Source organism: Trachurus trachurus (assembly GCF_905171665.1).
Source record: "Trachurus trachurus genome assembly, chromosome: 10".
NCBI lineage: Eukaryota > Metazoa > Chordata > Actinopteri > Carangiformes > Carangidae > Trachurus > Trachurus trachurus.
Genome location: NC_139894.1, coordinates 8,754,842 through 8,771,196, shown reverse-complemented (window position 1 = coordinate 8,771,196; position 16,355 = coordinate 8,754,842). Strand labels below are relative to the sequence as shown.

Below are 16,355 nucleotides of genomic sequence, written 5' to 3'. Positions count from 1 at the left end.
CATATTGATTGACGGGGTCGCCAGAAATTTGTGATGTCAAAATGGAGTTACAAGCCAAAAAAGGTTGGGAACCACTGTACTAAGCTGTTCAAACAATACACAGGTTCATTCATATATTCATGTTTTTATTTTAATGGTACAGTGAGTAGGGTGGTCATTCATAAACATACCTTCTTATATCAACAATGTCTGTCAATTGCATGGTAATCATGCATACAAGCTATTCTAATTGACGTTTTTATTTTAAGCCTAAATGTGGAAACAAAATTGTATAATCAACCAAAAATGTCATGACCCCCCTGCAGTACCTCTGCAGACCCCCTGTTGAAAACCTCTGCTTCAGATAATACACTGGAAGATAATATACTGGTAAAATATTAGAAGAAAGGCTTTGTCTCCTACGTCTAGAGAGGCTTTAAGTTTACCGTGCATCTCGTCAGGTCACTAGCAGAACCCAGAGGACTGATTCTGGGTCCGAGAAATGAGACTGGAATAATTTTGCATAATGTATCCATGGCAGCAGAGATCACTGTAGGTAAAGCTTCAGAAGTCAGTGCATAATCCAGGCATCATAGTCTATAACTGGTCCACTCTGATTGGATGATTTGTAGTCTTGTTGAGAAGTTAGTGTGTTGTTATCGTCTTGAGTCCAGTCTAACTGTTGTCTTAACAGTATTTCAGTGACTATGACCCAGTTTAAACCTGGTATTAAAATGTGACCTGTATCCAGAAGAACACGTTTGCTTTTGCACCAAACTTATCGATGTGTTATTGCACTTCACATGTGGTCAGACGGATCACGATTATCCACCTAAAGGGTCAGGATGCAGGTCACATTTTGATACCAGGTGTAAACAGGATGTGAATCTCTCGCTCGGCTCTAACTACGTTTACCTGGATGTTGATATATATATAGTCACTGAAAGATGGTTTTAATGGTTTTTTTTTAACCTAAGTGTTCTTCAGCCTTTTACTTACCAATCAAAATAAGCCCAGGTGTTTACATGTCTTTGAAACTGCAGCTTATCAAAGCCATGCACCGGGACACTTAACTGACTCCCAAACCCTGGGAGAGAAAGCACAGTGATTGTCTGTGACTTGCTCCGCTCACAGTCAAAAGAATTAACCACATTTCATTGCTACCTGCAAAAGCTAAAGCTTGCCTCCATATTTGTTTTATATTGAGCAACGCCCCGCACAGCCCACCTCCTCCTTCCTCTGAAGGCACATCCCAACGACTCCTGTGCACACTTTGACCACTAGAGGGCGACTTTGCTCAGTGGAAGAACCTCTAGTTCTTTTTTTATATATATATATATTCCCGTCTCCATCTCATGCACACACACAGAGGCGAGGACATTGTCCAAGGTTGCTGCTGTTGCTGCTGCCCCAATCACCCTCTCTCTCCTCAGCCAATAAGAGGTGCATCTCAGGTCCATGTAGCGCTAAACATTCGATGGATTCATTAGTATTATACACGATGTGCTGTCCTCATTTACAGTATCATCTTGATAAAAAAAAAAAATAATAATAAAACATCTTAGAGAACGACTGTGATGAGAACAGATTTTCTGTCTTCGCAGGACTGATTGAGATGAGATGCGCCGATATGGATGAATGTCTGGTGCATCGATGTGCTTGTTGCCTCCCTGGTTGACTCTGTGTTGTCTCTGTGCTTCGACCTCAGTCTGTCATCTTATCTCGCATAACTTGCTTTCACTGTAAATCTTTAATTTTTGCTTCCTTTTTTTTTTGGGGGGGGGGGTGTTCCCACACAATTTAAAGAAGAATAAGAAGAACAGTCTTTGTTGCCCACGTTACACATCAAGTAACGACCTGATTGAAATTGAAATTGAAAGATTTAGGGCAACTTCTGAAATGAAAATTGTGTAGGAACCCCTTTGCTCAACAGGCTCCGCATGCTCTGCTTCTGCCTTTTGTCTGCACTGCCTGTGTCTGGTCTCCTTTGTTTGCTTTTTTTTTCTTTTTTTTATCCCTAACAAGCAAATTAGATCTGAGCAAGTGCTTAGGCCTAACAGAGGAAAAGCAAGCCTCCAAATCAAGGCTTATATTCAGATTACTCATAGAACTAAATCTGACATAGTTACTGCAGCAGGGCCCACAGGTCTCGGTTCCCTCTGGGATTAAATTAAGCAAGAGAGGATTTTATTATCAAAAAGTTAAAAAAAAAAAAAAAAAAGAAAGAAAGAAAGAAAAAGACTGAAGTCTATCAGAGCTCCTTCTGATGCCAGATTATATCTGTGCATCGTCTCTGTTTTCCTGCCGAAGCATCCTGACCTGCAGACACAGTTTAGTTTTTTTTCCTCCACGTTGAGGCTCTGTGCTGTATGTCATGTGTCTGTTGCCGTGGTAACAGGAGAAGTACCGGCGCGAGCAGGAGAAGCTGAAGGAGGAGTGGGAGCAAGCGCAGAGGGAGGTGGCCGAGGAGGAGAGGAAGTACCATGAGGAGGTTTGTGTGTGTGTGTGTCACATGTTGCACCTGAGATGTGTTTACAAATCACTTGAATTTATTGTTGCCATGGCTGCAGTTGTGTCTTATGATTTAAGATTAAGATTCAGTTTAATAGTCATTTCATGCACTTGCATACATAAAACGAAATGTTTGAGAGAATAAATAGGATACAAGGCTAGATTTGCTAATATTTGTTAATAACATGTATGTTTGTTTATGAAAACTAAAATAAAACCCATGATAGTCGTCGTTAACTCATCCAACTCTCCCGTTCTGACAGGAGCGTAAGATCCTGGAGGAGACGGTGGCGCCCCTCACCCCCCGCTCCTCAGCCCTGCCCTCCCCCAGCCGAGGGGAGCTGTCCTCCACCTCCGCGCCCCAGGACACCATCGTCCGCTCGCTGGCCGACTGGGAACGGAAACAGGAACTTCTGGAGAGGCAGTCGGTGAGTCGCTGCCCTTTTTACTGTATTTAATGCAGTTGATTAATTGGGACTGTCCACGTACAATAAAACAATAAAGTAAAGTAAAGTAAAGCTACCAGAGATCTATTTGACTTTTTCAGACCTCACTAAGGATTTCTTTTCCAAAGAAGTGTCTAGCGAGAAAACTAGCGACACTGAGTTGATGAGTGTTTCCAGTATGGGTTTTCTCTCCTCTGCTGAGTGACAGATAGAGGAGCAGCAGAGAGCTGTTTTGGGCGTCGTTTAAAAACAAAAACAATATATTTGTGTTGTTTTATGTTCTAACTTTGTCATAATTTCTAAGAGATTATTTCATAGATAAGTTAGAGCCATAGATTGAACATCTTTAATCGGACTTCTGTGAGCGAGAGAGGAATAAACATAGAAACAAACTGGTTAAATGTACAAAATAAAACAACAAAAAACACTTCTCCAAAGCATGAATGAGGCAGGGTGATGTATTAGTGTGATAACATGTCTGTCAGACTGTAGCAGCTGAAAATGATTTCAAGAAAAGAGTGCGAACCCATTGATTGATTGATTGATTGATTGATTGATTGATTGATTGATTGAGGGCCGATGTTTGACGGACACATCAGCTGTTGTTCGACTAACTTGTTCCCTGTTTGTGGCTGCAGAGGGGGAGCACGGAGAGCGTGGAGGCGAAACGCAGGGAGAACGACAGGACCAGTGACATCAGCACTGCTGACGACAGCATGAAGACGGCGAGAAGGTTTGGACACAGTCAGCGTTGTGTTATGTTTTAGCAGAACCTCTGATCCACTGTGACGTACACAATAAGAGACGATGCAGAATTTCAGTCTCAGTTCTGTTGTTTGAGTGAGTTTTCCTCCGTAGAAAACAGATCTGATGGGATTAGCTCGGTGAAAATGAAGAATATGTGACAGGTTTTCTGTCTGTGATTCACAGCTCGCTGAGTCAGAGCATCAGTCAGCCAGGAACCCTCACTCACAGTTTGCAGAACGGCCAGAAACCTCCCGCCGTGTCGGCCAAATCCTCCACTCCGGTCAAGAAACAACAAGAGCCGACGGCCGACAGCAACAAGCCGGGCCGGCCGGCAGGAGACAGGAGGTGTGTGACAGAAAGTCTTATCTCACATCGACCACAATTCAAGGATTGGATCGACTTGTGTCCCTTAGTGACATTATTCTAGATTTAGATTTAGATTTATTTTGCACAGATAAAAATACACAAATAAATATTTACAGTGCTGGAAGAGGTGAAAAGTCAAATAGTTTATTAGATGCCTCCACCTATAGTTAACAGTGAAATATATTGTCATACAAAAAGTATGCCTTTATTTATCCCACAGTGGGGAAATTCACAGGGTTACAGCAGCAGTGCATACATGCAAATACTGTACATTCACACATGCAATGCACACTGTGGTGGACTGGTAAAAAATATAAATATAGGACAAACAAGATGCAGAGAGATGCTAAAAAAATGTTTATATATATATATATATATATATAAGTGTTCATTTCACACCAGTCCACAGAAGAAAAAGAGATATAGATGTAAATAAAACAGAACATACAAATGAACAATCAGAAATATATAAATGATAATAATGAAAGAAAAATTATCATAGGGAAATCACACAAAGAGATAAACAAGCAAGATAATAAAAGAAACGAAAGAACAAAACGAGTAAACAAGCAAAAAAAATAGTTTTAAGCATGCTGTTGCTGTCATTTATTTTCAGAATGACACAGATATACGTATAAGCTGTGTCCCAGTTCAGGGGCCACATGTTTCAGACAACATGGCCTAAAAAGGTGGCTCCTGTCGCCTGGCAACCATGAGATCACATAACTTTTTTTCTTTCTTTTTTTTTAGGTTTTGCGCTCTGCCCTTGTTGTTTGCTTTCATTAGTAGCACACAGTGAATCTTAAGACCGACTGGGATCGTGATTTGTCATCTGCTTTTGAACATGTATTGATTAAATCAGTGTTAAAGATTGTGGCCTCTGAACTGGGACACATCTACAGTCATTTACAGCACACTTGTATTTTAAATAATGCATATTATTAAGACAATCTTTTTTTGCCTGACACACATTCTGCAAGAGGCTGTTTCATTTTTAGCATTAGTGTTATTAGCTTTTTTACGATGTTTGGTGTAAACATTGTTCTGCTTCCTCATGTGCATTTTGGTTTTTACCTTTATTTATCTCACATGGATCTCAGGTGCTGTAGTTTGGCTGCACCGTCAGTTCACATGTTTGTCCAGCAGGTGGCGTCTTGTATCTGTAATTCTTGCACCAACACAGAATGAAGTGATGCCACTGCAGGAAGAGATAAATGTGTTTTGTTTTGTTTTTTTTAAAGATCAGCATCAGACTCTTAAATCTGCAGCAACACTACATTTAACATTTTAAAAACACAAAATGTGCTGAGCAGATTTGGTGTCTGGTGCCTTTTTGGTTTGGATTGGTTCACGTCTTTAGTCAGACAAGCCAATGGCGTCGCTGTATCTGTGAGTCGACGTCATCATCTTCTTCATCATCATGTTGCATGTTGCTGTCCATTTCCAGGAGTGGTCCCATTGATAATAACATGAGTCGCAGCTCATCATCAAAGCCCCCTGCAGCACACTCACCAACTCCAGACACACTGCCTCCAACTCCCAACAGGTACTGCATCACAAACAGCACCACATGGAGGGAGGGAGGGGGGAGGGAGGGAGGGGAGAGCCATTTCTGCATTGTCATTTTCTGCTTTGCTGCCTATATTTCTCCGCCCATATCATAACATGAACCACTGCAACCTGCTGCCAGTAATGAAACAGAGAGAGTACAGGTTTATCTATGTGTTTTTAATGTGTTTGCTTATTCATATTTATATATATATTGATATTTATATCCAGTTCAAGGGCTTTTTCTACAGGCCGAGATCAGATGTCGATAAAAGCTCGACTGAAAAATGGGAGACAGTGGAGACGAGCGGCTGACGAGTTGATATTCCTCAGCCTGATCGATCGATAGAAATACAAATAGAAACAAACAGCAAAAGACGCAGAGTGACAAAATAATCTGACGGAATCGACTGAATCGTTGTGGACAAGGTTGTGGAAAGAAACACGTCATCGCCACATGAAATAAATGATAAGTTATGTTTCTATTCAGGTTCAGTGTAGTTTACTGTGAGGACAGTGGAGATGTAGAGGAAGCTACTTCTAACCTTTGGTTCATTATCAGTTCTTTTATTGTGAAGGGCCGAGCTCAGCCTTTCACAATAAGACCGTTTTTCTGCAGCAGGTTGATCAGCAGTTTGACAAAATAAATAACTTATTGTTGCTTCTTGTCGTATTCACTGTCAAACTTATTTAAGTGGAGCAACATCAGAGAGAAACCAACACTTCACACCATCACATGCGACGCTCCTCTCCCTGTGTCTGTAGGTCCGTCAGTGGGAAGAAGCTGTGTTCCAGCTGTGGGCAGCCGCTGGGAAAAGGTGCAGCCATGATCATAGAGACCCTCAGCCTTTACTTCCACATCCACTGCTTTAAGGTGGGCGACGCACACACACACACACAAACACACAGTCTTTCCTTATTTAATCAACTGTTAGAGGTGTGTGGACACTAAACACAATAGTACACAGCTGTTTGAGGAAGTTACTGAATGTTTTTATGTTATATTTACATGTTGTGCTGCACTTGGGGTTGTTTTTAAATGTGCTATATGAATACAATTTGACTTTTGAGTTTTTTTGAAGATAAACTTTTATTTTTGAAGATTTACTTCAACCAGTGAGAGACCCAGATGTTGGATGGGATGATATTTATTGACAAAACAGACAGGATATAAACTCAAGTTTTAATATTCAGCTCTAATATTCTAACAACTAATAAATCAATAATATTAATCTCTCTCTTTACAGTGCGGCGTGTGCAAGGGACAGTTAGGCGACACGACCACGGGGACGGACGTCCGGATTAGAAACGGCCTCCTCAACTGCCACCAGTGCTACATCCGCTCCCGCTGTGAGTTACCCTCCTCTTCCTCCTCCTCCTCTTCCTCCTGTAGTTCTTCAGTCTGTCTCCGCTCGTCTCTTTTCATCATCACACCCTCCTCCTCTCTCTCTCTCTCTCTGTTGCTGCCATCTCTGAACAAATGTTTCCGTCCATCCATCAAAGAGAAAACTGATTGAATCACGAGTGTGGTCAGGTTCTGTCAGCACGCTGCAAGAGAATAACATAACATAAAATAAAAAACTGAAGCAGCGGAGATAAATCAACCACCTCTCTGTTACATAATGCTCATAAACAGAGTTATATCATTCTCTAACATTAGCAAAAGATGAGGTGTTATTGTTCCTTATTGTTTTGCTAATGTTGCTCGTATTTCACTTTTAATGAATAACTGCAGTTTTCAATGAAGCTGGTGAATCCAGATCCAGTGTAGAAAAATGGACCGAAGGTTTGTTTGATTTATTGTCTGCAAAGTAAACGTGACTCTTATCTTAGGATTAATGAACTTAAGGTGTATTTCTAGAGGTTTCTGCCGAGAGGCTGATGGGACGAGGGGATTTTAATATAGAAAAAGCTTTAGCAGTGCAGCTTTAATGAAGACGTGTCAGACACAGTGAGGCAGCGCTGAGCGAAGGCACGGATCTGGAGCTGCATCAGGAGGAAGAGAGGAGGAGGATGATGATGATCTCACCTTCAGTGCATGAAAACTAAAGTTTAGTTTACACCCTGATCAAGATTAAAACATCTTCATGTCCACGAAAACCAGTGTCCTTTCTAAAAACTGTCCCTTTCCTTTTCTCTCCCTCTCTCTCTCTCTTTCTGTTTCCTCTCAAGCGGCCGGACAGCCCACCACGTTGTGACGCTCGACAGAAAAAAAAAGCACAAGGTTCATGGAAGAAACCCCCCCACCACACACACACACACACCCACCCCTCATCCCCGTTATAAACCCGATTATCTGCAAATCATGTCCTTCACAGCGTGTCGGGATCTCTGCGTCCTCTGCAGCTCAATAACCCATGAAGATTCATCATGTGGCGCCGAACGAACGGGGATCTGGGAACATGTTTCTAAAAAAAAAACAACAACAACAAAAAAATATATATACATATATATATATTGTCGGTGTTTATGTCATCTGATACGTGAGTGAAATCTGGATTCGATTGGTCCACGTGTGCCACCACAGACTCTTGTTTCATCACGCAGCCGGAGAGAAGAGAAGGAGAGAGACTGTTCTGGGGTGGCGGCCATGTTGGAAAGAAAACACAATAACATGAAGAGATGCTTCAAACACACACAGGCTGTGTTGACCCCCCCCCCCCCCCCCCCCCCCAAAACACACACACAAATACACACACTGTAGAAAATATGGTGTTAAATAAATAGGATTTCAGATCAGATTCAGGTTTCCTGGAAGGAAAAACAACAATGTGACTATTCACCATTCAGTTCCATATGATGGAAATGCAGTATATCACATAGTCAATTTTCATCATCTAGGAAAGATTTATTTTCTTAATTTGAGATGAAAATATATATATTAGAGAAGAAAATGTGGTAAAATAAGTGGTGAGGCAGCTCAGATTGGACGCTTTGATTTCTCTTAACAGACTGAATCTGAAATATACGATGAATTTGATGAAGTAGTAGATGATAAAAACAAAACTCTTTTTTGATTTGACCCTTTGGCCCAAACGGTGATCTCTCAACGTCTCTCGTCCTGTGACTCAGAATAAAATGATCTCATGATTAAAAACAAACACATATTATGGATGTAGTTGATCATTAGGGCAATAACACGACTTGTGAGCTGTTGTCGTTGTTGTCGTCGTTGTTAATTGTTGTTGTTGGGTCGCAGCAGCTCGGCCTGTCGGCTTGGAAAGTCAGGACTTTAATGTGCCTTAGGAAAGCAAGGTGATGCAGAAAAAAACAAAAACACCAGCTATGTGGTGTTTTTATTTCTCTTTTTTATCATTATTATTATGATTATTATTATTATGATGACTATTTTTGGCGTGGTGGGAGGGATTTGGCCAAATTTGAACTCTTAGAAACTGCAGACCGTCGGGCTGCAGCCCTCCTTTACATCACACTTTACTTCAGTTGATAAGTACTGTTTTTATTTTCGCATACACCACCTTTAATTTTCATATTTCTCCCCTGTGATTCCTCTGTGATTTGCAGTGATAAACCCAGTGCAAAGAAAGAAAGACAGACAGGAAGACATTTGAGTCAAGTTATTTCCACTGCAGGGGAGACCAAGTGATTGAACTTTGAATGTTTTACTTAACTAGAGCGATATAGACTTCTGTATGCTATTAATTGAGGTAATTTTGATAATTGCTCAGTGGTAGGATTCATTTATAAAAATAAAAATGGATTAAAAAATAAAAAAAAAGAAGAAGAAATAATAATAAAAAAAAAACATAAAAATCAGCAGTACATGTTACATCTAGTTAAACAGCAGAGGTAATATGATGAACACACACACACATACACACACATACCAGCAGCAGTTGCACCTGTGCAATATTTGGTTGGATGAAAAACTTATAAAGATCTGTGCCGCCAGCTGGACATTTTTAAAGTCACTTGCTTCTTTTTTCTTTTTATGAACTTGTATGAGAAGAGCTCGGTTATGTATTGTGGATGTTTAAAAAAAATGCACGTTTAAGCCTAAAACCAAATGATTTGCTGTATGAAAGCAAACTAGCAGCCTCCTCCTCCTCTTCCTCCTCCTCCACTGCGTCCTATAGCCAAGCTTCTCCTCCGGGTTCATCTCTCTCTGATCTCCAGTATTTTTAAGCCTCTGTTTCCGATTGTGTATTTTATTTTTTATCCTCATTTAGTTAACGAATAATAAATCTCGGCTGAGTCTCTTATAGCGGGATCTTTGAGACGGAGCTCTGTATCCAGACGGTCTTCTTTCACAGGATATAGTCGGGGAATGAAAAACCTTTTACGTCTGTTCTGTATTTATTGTAATATTCACCTGAACACACTATCCGAAATATAGATTCATTTGATGTTTAAATGCAATGGCATTTATAGCATACTGTATGTTTATAAATAAAATGTTATAAATTAAGAATGTGCCTCTGCCTACTACTTTTGCACACACAAAAAAAATACCATTAGCCAAAGAAAAGTAAATAAATTATTTTACAAATACAATGGTCCTGCCTCTAGTTTCAAAGAGGAATCTCACTTCCTTCATTCATCCTTCATTATCCTGGTATGAACCAATTATAGTGCGGGAGGTCAGGCCTTAAAATTAAACCAACACAAACCAACAAAAAGAAAATTAACAACAAAAAATACTAAATACTAAATCGATACTAACACAGAATGAGAGAGTAACATGAGCCTATTAGATTGATCAATTCGGAGTAAGAGCTTAATTTAGGTTTTTATGATCAGACTGAATGATGGTTGATCTTTTAGCTGAGCTTCAAGTAACTGAAATAAAGTGATAAATAAATAAATTGATAATAAACCCAAAGATGAAGGAGACAAACTTTGACATGGTAACAGTATAAAGGTTAGAAATGTTGATGTGACTGTGACCTGAATCTTTTCTTTGAAATTGACTCTGGAGTTTCACAAAACCTGTAACATCTAATACATATTTATATCAATATAAATATGATATGTAGATTTTTATTTGAACAAAATATGATTATGATTAGTTAGTTTTTTTTCTTTATCACTGGTGTCACATTGTGCTTTTCTTCCCAGTTCAGCTCAACTGGTTTCCATTTTTTCAGTAATGTGATATTAAACTGTCGTCAACGGACAATTCACATTTTAGGAACCTAAAATTGCAGCTTTGTGAAGCTAAAAGCTTTTTTTATTTAGGGGAACTAAACCCGGAAGTGTCTCTGAGCGGTGCGGCGCTGTCCGTGGTGCTGAACTCTCTCGGGCCTTTTCATCAACAACCGTGACAAGAAAACCTTTTAATTAATGAGCAAGAAAAAGACCCAAAATGATTGTAACTTAAATGCTTCTATAATATAATAACGAATAATTTCTCCTCCGTTTTGTCCAAAAAAAAAAAAAATGACAAAAGCAACTTGGACTTTTTTTTTTTTTTTTTTATCATCAACAACCATTTCAATGGTACACCTGGAAAACTATGTGCACATGTAGAAATATTTCCTTCTTAAATATAAGCATTCATTACCTACATATAAATAACTTTCAGATCCCCGGACAACAAAAACATGTTACATAATGCTTCACAAAGTGGGAGAGGGAACTCAGTGTAAAATCAGAGAGACAAAGAGACAACATGCAAATTATATAGAAATAAATACAATAATGTTTGCATCCATTCCCTTTTCTTCTTTTTTTTCTTTTTTTTATACCGAAAATAAATTCTTCCAAGGGAAATTGTTGTAAAACATCAAAAAAGACTTGTATGATCGATCGATCTACGAGGGGGAGGGGGAGGGGGGGGGGGGGGGGGGGTATGGCCTATGGATCAACTATAGGAGACAAGAGTACGTATTAACACTATACAATCTGAGCCACAAAAACACTTTGCCGTAGAAAGACACACAAGACATAACAGATTTCCTGTCAGAGAGGTTGAACATTGCAGTAGTTTGTGCCTTTTTTTCTGTGTTTTATATCGATAATTTAAAGAAACTAAACTCAGTCAGCAGCAGCAGCAGCAGCTGCTCCCCTCCCCTCCCTGCCCAGGAAAGAAACATAAACAAAAACAGAGAGGGTTTTGTGTCTGTGTGCGCAGAAAAGCAGAAATGTGTCAGCGTCGTGTCGTTGTTGGATAGTTGGTGGGTTTTTTTTCTAATATATAGTATATCGTGGTGGTGGAGGTGGAGGTGGGAGGGGGGGCGGGGGGGTTTGTGTGAGAGAGAGAGCGCATCCTCAGTCTGAACGTCTCTCCAACCAAACAAAGCAGCTGTTGAACTCTGACCACTGTTGCAAGCGCGCTGATGGCACGATGCGCGTTTCCAGTTGCGCAGACGTCTTGAGTCTGTGTCCCCCTCCCCTCCCCTCAATGAAACCCCCCTTCCCCCCCAAAAAAATATTCATCTGAACAAGTCACTTCATCCAACTGCTCAGTCTTAAAACATTATGATGGATCTGATTTGGTGCATAAATAATCTCAACAGATGCGTCATTGTTGTTGATATTAGTACAGTAAAATATCTTATTCTGCGCAAAATGTGTAGAGGGAGGGGAGAGGGGGGGCAAATCGTGTGATGAGACAATATGAGACTTGTCGAGGTGGATATTTTTACAGCACAAGTGTCAACAAGTAACGGCGCAAGGCATAAAAATAAAAGAACAGAGTTGTCATCATCATCTTCTTTTGTTGTTGTTGTTGTTGTTGTTGTTGTTGTTGTTGTTACTGCTTTTATAGTGTCCGTTCAGTCTGTGATGGGGCGAATTGCTTTTCAGTCTCCGGAGCTTTTCGCGCAGCTGCCGATCGAGCCTCATTATTAGAACATGCTGGTTTTTACTAAAGTGGCTTTGGCTCCGTTCTGTCTTTGCAAAGACGACAGTACGCTGGCGAAGGGTCCGCCCAGTGAGTCCGGGATAGAGGTGATGGTCCCCGGGGCGGTGGCCCAGCCTTGGCTCGCTGCTGTCACTCCCATGCCGCTGGACACGGAGCTCTTCACCTGGTCCACCACCACCTGTCCGTTCCCGGTGGTGTTGATGACCTGGCCTCCGGTGGGGCTCGGGCCGCCGCCGCCGCCGCAGTTGGAGGTGGGCACCGGGTTCGGACCTGGTCCTCCTGTGCTGTCTGGGTCGGTGGATTTGGTGTCTTTGCTGTCTTCGTCTCTGGAGTCGGACTTCTTCCCGGAATTGGACTTGGCAGCCGCCGCGGCCGCTGCAGCCGCGCGCTCCTGTTTGCGGAACTTGGCGCGACGGTTTTGAAACCACACCTGGTGAAAAAAACGGAGAGAGGGTTATCAAAGGGTTATCAACAATCAAAGAGTTACAATAAAGAAGATATCTCTATATCAGAGTGGATGTGAATTGTCGCTTTAATAGATTCACTTGGATGCGTTTGGTGCGTCAAATATCTAAAAGTGTCCCCAAAGAAATGCGCAAACTGTTTATTTTTGCGCATTAGTCCTTTACAGTGTGAAGCAGCTGGAGGCCAGTGGCTCATCATGTGAGAGCAGTGAAGCTTTAATTTCACTTAAATGTTGTAAAAATGTGTCTTTGCGTTAGAAGAAGAAATAAGAAGTTTCGTATTTGCATCATAAATCCACCCCGTGCGTATAATTGTGCGTAACAGGAGCAGGTTGTTGCTCGTCGTACCTGCACTCTGGCTTCAGTCAGATCGATTTTGAGTGCTAGCTCCTCTCTGGTGTAGATGTCCGGGTAGTGCGTTTCGGCAAAAACCCGCTCCAGCTCCTTCAGCTGGGCGCTGGTGAACGTGGTCCGGATGCGCCTCTGCTTCCTCTTCTCGTTCAGTCCGCCGTGATCCGTGAACAGTTTGTAGGGAACTGTGAGGATGAGGAGGAGGGTGAATGAAAAGTCAGCGATGGAAACACACACACACACAGTAGCCCTGTGTTACTGTGATGTTGTCAAATGGAAGTAAATTCAAATCGGATATTTTGTATAAAATCGGGTTAAGGTCGCTGAGCTAAAGCTTTTCAATCGCATTATGGCTTTGATTACCTGTGAATTGGTTGTGAATTGATAACGCTGCTGACCTGTGATGCGGTTAATTGTAACGTTAAACTAATTGTTGCTCCTCAGGTTGAGGCTCAAGTTTTGAAAAACTTGTCATAATGTTCCCATCCGCGCCGCCGTGTTGCTACTGTAACTCCAATTCGGTGTCAATAATGAGCTTTAGTCTTTGGTTATCTAATTATTTTCGAAGCTTTATGTCTCATCGCAAAGTAAATAAATTACGCCGATCATTTTGGCAGCTTAAGATAATTCTGTTGGCGGTTTTGGGTGTGACTGGGATAGTATAACCCAGTAACCGAATTACCTCTTGCCTGCAATCGCTTCTAACGTGATAAATTCTTTCATTTGTGTAAGCAAATTTCGTTTGGTAAATACTAAACACATTTCCATTTTCAAATGCAATCAAGCCGTCCTATAATAACACCGGGGTTGAGGCTCCGGAGCCGCTGCTTACCTGCGGCGTACGGGCTGCTCTGGTGGTCTCGCAGGGTCCCCAGGCTGCAGGACCCCGGCGTGAGGGACGGACAGCCGGAGGTGGCCCCGAAAGTGGTCCTGATGGGATTGTACTGAAAGCCACTGGCTTGACTGCACGAACTGAAGTCCGCATAGGCCGATGCCAAGCTCGACGTGTCCATCCCGGCCATACATGACTCGTAGGCAGAGGAATTTAGGTAAGAATACTCCATTTTATACATTTGAGAAGGCTCGGTGGAGATAGAAAGCTGCACTTCCAGGGAAAAAAAAAGAGGATAACCAACAAAAAAAAGAAAAGAAAACACCCCAAAAAAATTGGGTTAGAAAAAGAAAAAAATAATAATAAAAAACTGAGGAGGACGCGCGGTCAGAGTTGGGGGGGAAAGATGACTGGTTTGGTTTGAACTGGTTGGAAGGAGGCTGGACGGTGGGTAGATGTTCACTGCTCAGCGCCTGCTCCAAAACTGGCCTCCTTTATAGGAACCTAGCCCTGTTTTATGAAAAGCCCCCTAAGAGCCGCCTAGCCCGAGGTCTCTAGAGCATATAGTCCTCATAATAAACTTGGCTCTTTCCGCTTGGACAATAGCAAAGCGTTTGGTCTTATTGCTAGCGCTTTTTTACATGACAATAACTCATCAGTCTATTGGGCTGGCACTGGGGGCCCGGGCTGTCCAACCTCCCTATCATTGATCCCCTGCATCTCTAATTAGAATTTAATACCACGCCATTACGCACCCCTCCACCACCACCACCACCACCGCACCCCCTCCTCCCCTCTCCACCCCCCTCTACCCATCCACCCCACTCCTCTCCAACCACCATCTTGCCCTTTAATTCAATCACACCACTTGGAAATAATGAAAGTTGGGTGACGATTCTCCCTGATCCAATTTTCTCCAAGCTTTTAAGCCTTTTAAGCGACCGTATACCTTGGGCAGGATTTCACATAGTATTCCCCCTCTGCCTCTTCTCTTCCCTTCTCTTCCCTTTCTCTCTCTCTGTACCCGTCTGCTCCGACGGCTTCTTCCCCTCTGCTTTGCTCTGCATGTGCGGCACATTCTCTCCACAAGCACTGAACCACCGATTCTTGTCGTTAAAATAATGTTTTTGCACGAAGAAAAATGTGCAACAAAATCTGGCCTCAATAAAAAAAAGAAAAATAAATAACGAGTTGTTGTTTTTTTGCACCCTCTCGAGAAAAAACACACACTGAGTGAGTATTTCCAAACCACTGGATGATTTTTCACCTTCTGCTTTAGAAAAATCTCATTTGAACCGTGAATGTGCAGATCAGCGTCGTTCAGGTGTGTTTTTACGCATCAACCACATCCATCATCCAACACCCTGTTTGTTTTGATTTCTTGCACAATACTATTACGCATTGTTTTCTTTTGCATCATTAGATTTTTACATCTGGATATTGACTCTTCTGCTTCCTGACCGTGCAGCAGCTAAAACTGACATGAAAGTGAAATTGTCTTTATGATTTTAAAACCTCTGGACGTTCAATCTCGTAATTTACGCACAAATTACGCACAAATGAACCTGTGTCCTCCTGATCGTGTTTGTTGTGGTTCTTGTTTTTCCAATAATCCCCCTCTCTCCCTCTGCACCACTGCTGCTGCTGCTGCTGCACGATCTCTGCTAAACTTCCGGGTGTGTTTTTATGATTCAAATGAGTTTGTAATTGTCTTTATTACTTTCATTATTCCGTTTATTTGGCAAATAACATCTTTCTAATGAAAGTAACGAAGTGGCGCGGCAGTCATCGGACCTCTTAGGCTCACAATATTGGCTGAGTGGTTAATTCGGTTTGTGTAATAAGGTGAACCGTTTTGTATGGCGCTTCCACACTCGGCTTCTTCTTCTGTCTTTTTTTTTTTTTCATTGGACCGAGTTCAAGTCCTCGTTTGAAGCTGCGGGATTTTTTTTTCTTTCCTTCTCCAAATTACAGACCAAACGCGCATCAATTCAATTTAGCAGATGAGTGTTTGGTGTTTGACTTTCTTCACCAGTGATTGATCTGTGTGTTCCACTTCTTCTTTTTCTTCTACATCGAAAAATCTCCACAATATTCCCACCCATAATATAAAATCCTACAGGGACCGGGATTGACGCTCTGGTGTCACTCTGAACTCTGGATATTATGAGCGTTTCTCTCACAAACCTATTAACTCTTATTATAGAGTTATTATAGATCTTTTCGCTTTGACTTGTTTCTGCAGAACCTCAGAGTTATCTCATAGGTTATTGATCTGATTTTTC

At 41.5% G+C, this 16,355-nt stretch overlaps 2 protein-coding genes across 3 annotated transcripts in view; one reads left to right on the top strand and one right to left on the bottom strand.

The window, feature by feature from the left end:
- Positions 1 to 9,941, top strand: part of LOC310992761 (LIM and calponin homology domains-containing protein 1-like) — a 54,281-nt gene extending 44,340 nt beyond the window's left edge. For both annotated transcript variants that reach the window (XM_083980926.1, XM_083980925.1), the window contains exons 17-24: positions 2,378 to 2,470; positions 2,754 to 2,918; positions 3,575 to 3,669; positions 3,867 to 4,028; positions 5,497 to 5,595; positions 6,363 to 6,471; positions 6,845 to 6,947; positions 7,770 to 9,941. In XM_083980926.1, the coding sequence (XP_083837052.1) occupies positions 2,378 to 2,470; positions 2,754 to 2,918; positions 3,575 to 3,669; positions 3,867 to 4,028; positions 5,497 to 5,595; positions 6,363 to 6,471; positions 6,845 to 6,947; positions 7,770 to 7,795 (852 nt within the window). In that variant the 3' untranslated portion in view covers positions 7,796 to 9,941. The remainder of the gene's footprint in view (positions 1 to 2,377; positions 2,471 to 2,753; positions 2,919 to 3,574; positions 3,670 to 3,866; positions 4,029 to 5,496; positions 5,596 to 6,362; positions 6,472 to 6,844; positions 6,948 to 7,769) is intronic.
- Positions 9,942 to 12,406: 2,465 nt separating this feature from the next.
- phox2bb (paired like homeobox 2Bb) lies at positions 12,407 to 14,311 on the bottom strand (the record flags this gene model as incomplete). Its single annotated transcript, XM_083980099.1, has 3 exons — positions 12,407 to 12,853; positions 13,236 to 13,423; positions 14,071 to 14,311. 3 exons carry the CDS (start codon positions 14,309 to 14,311, stop codon positions 12,407 to 12,409), a joined length of 876 nt encoding a protein of 291 aa, XP_083836225.1.
- Between the last annotated feature and the right edge of the window lie 2,044 nt (positions 14,312 to 16,355).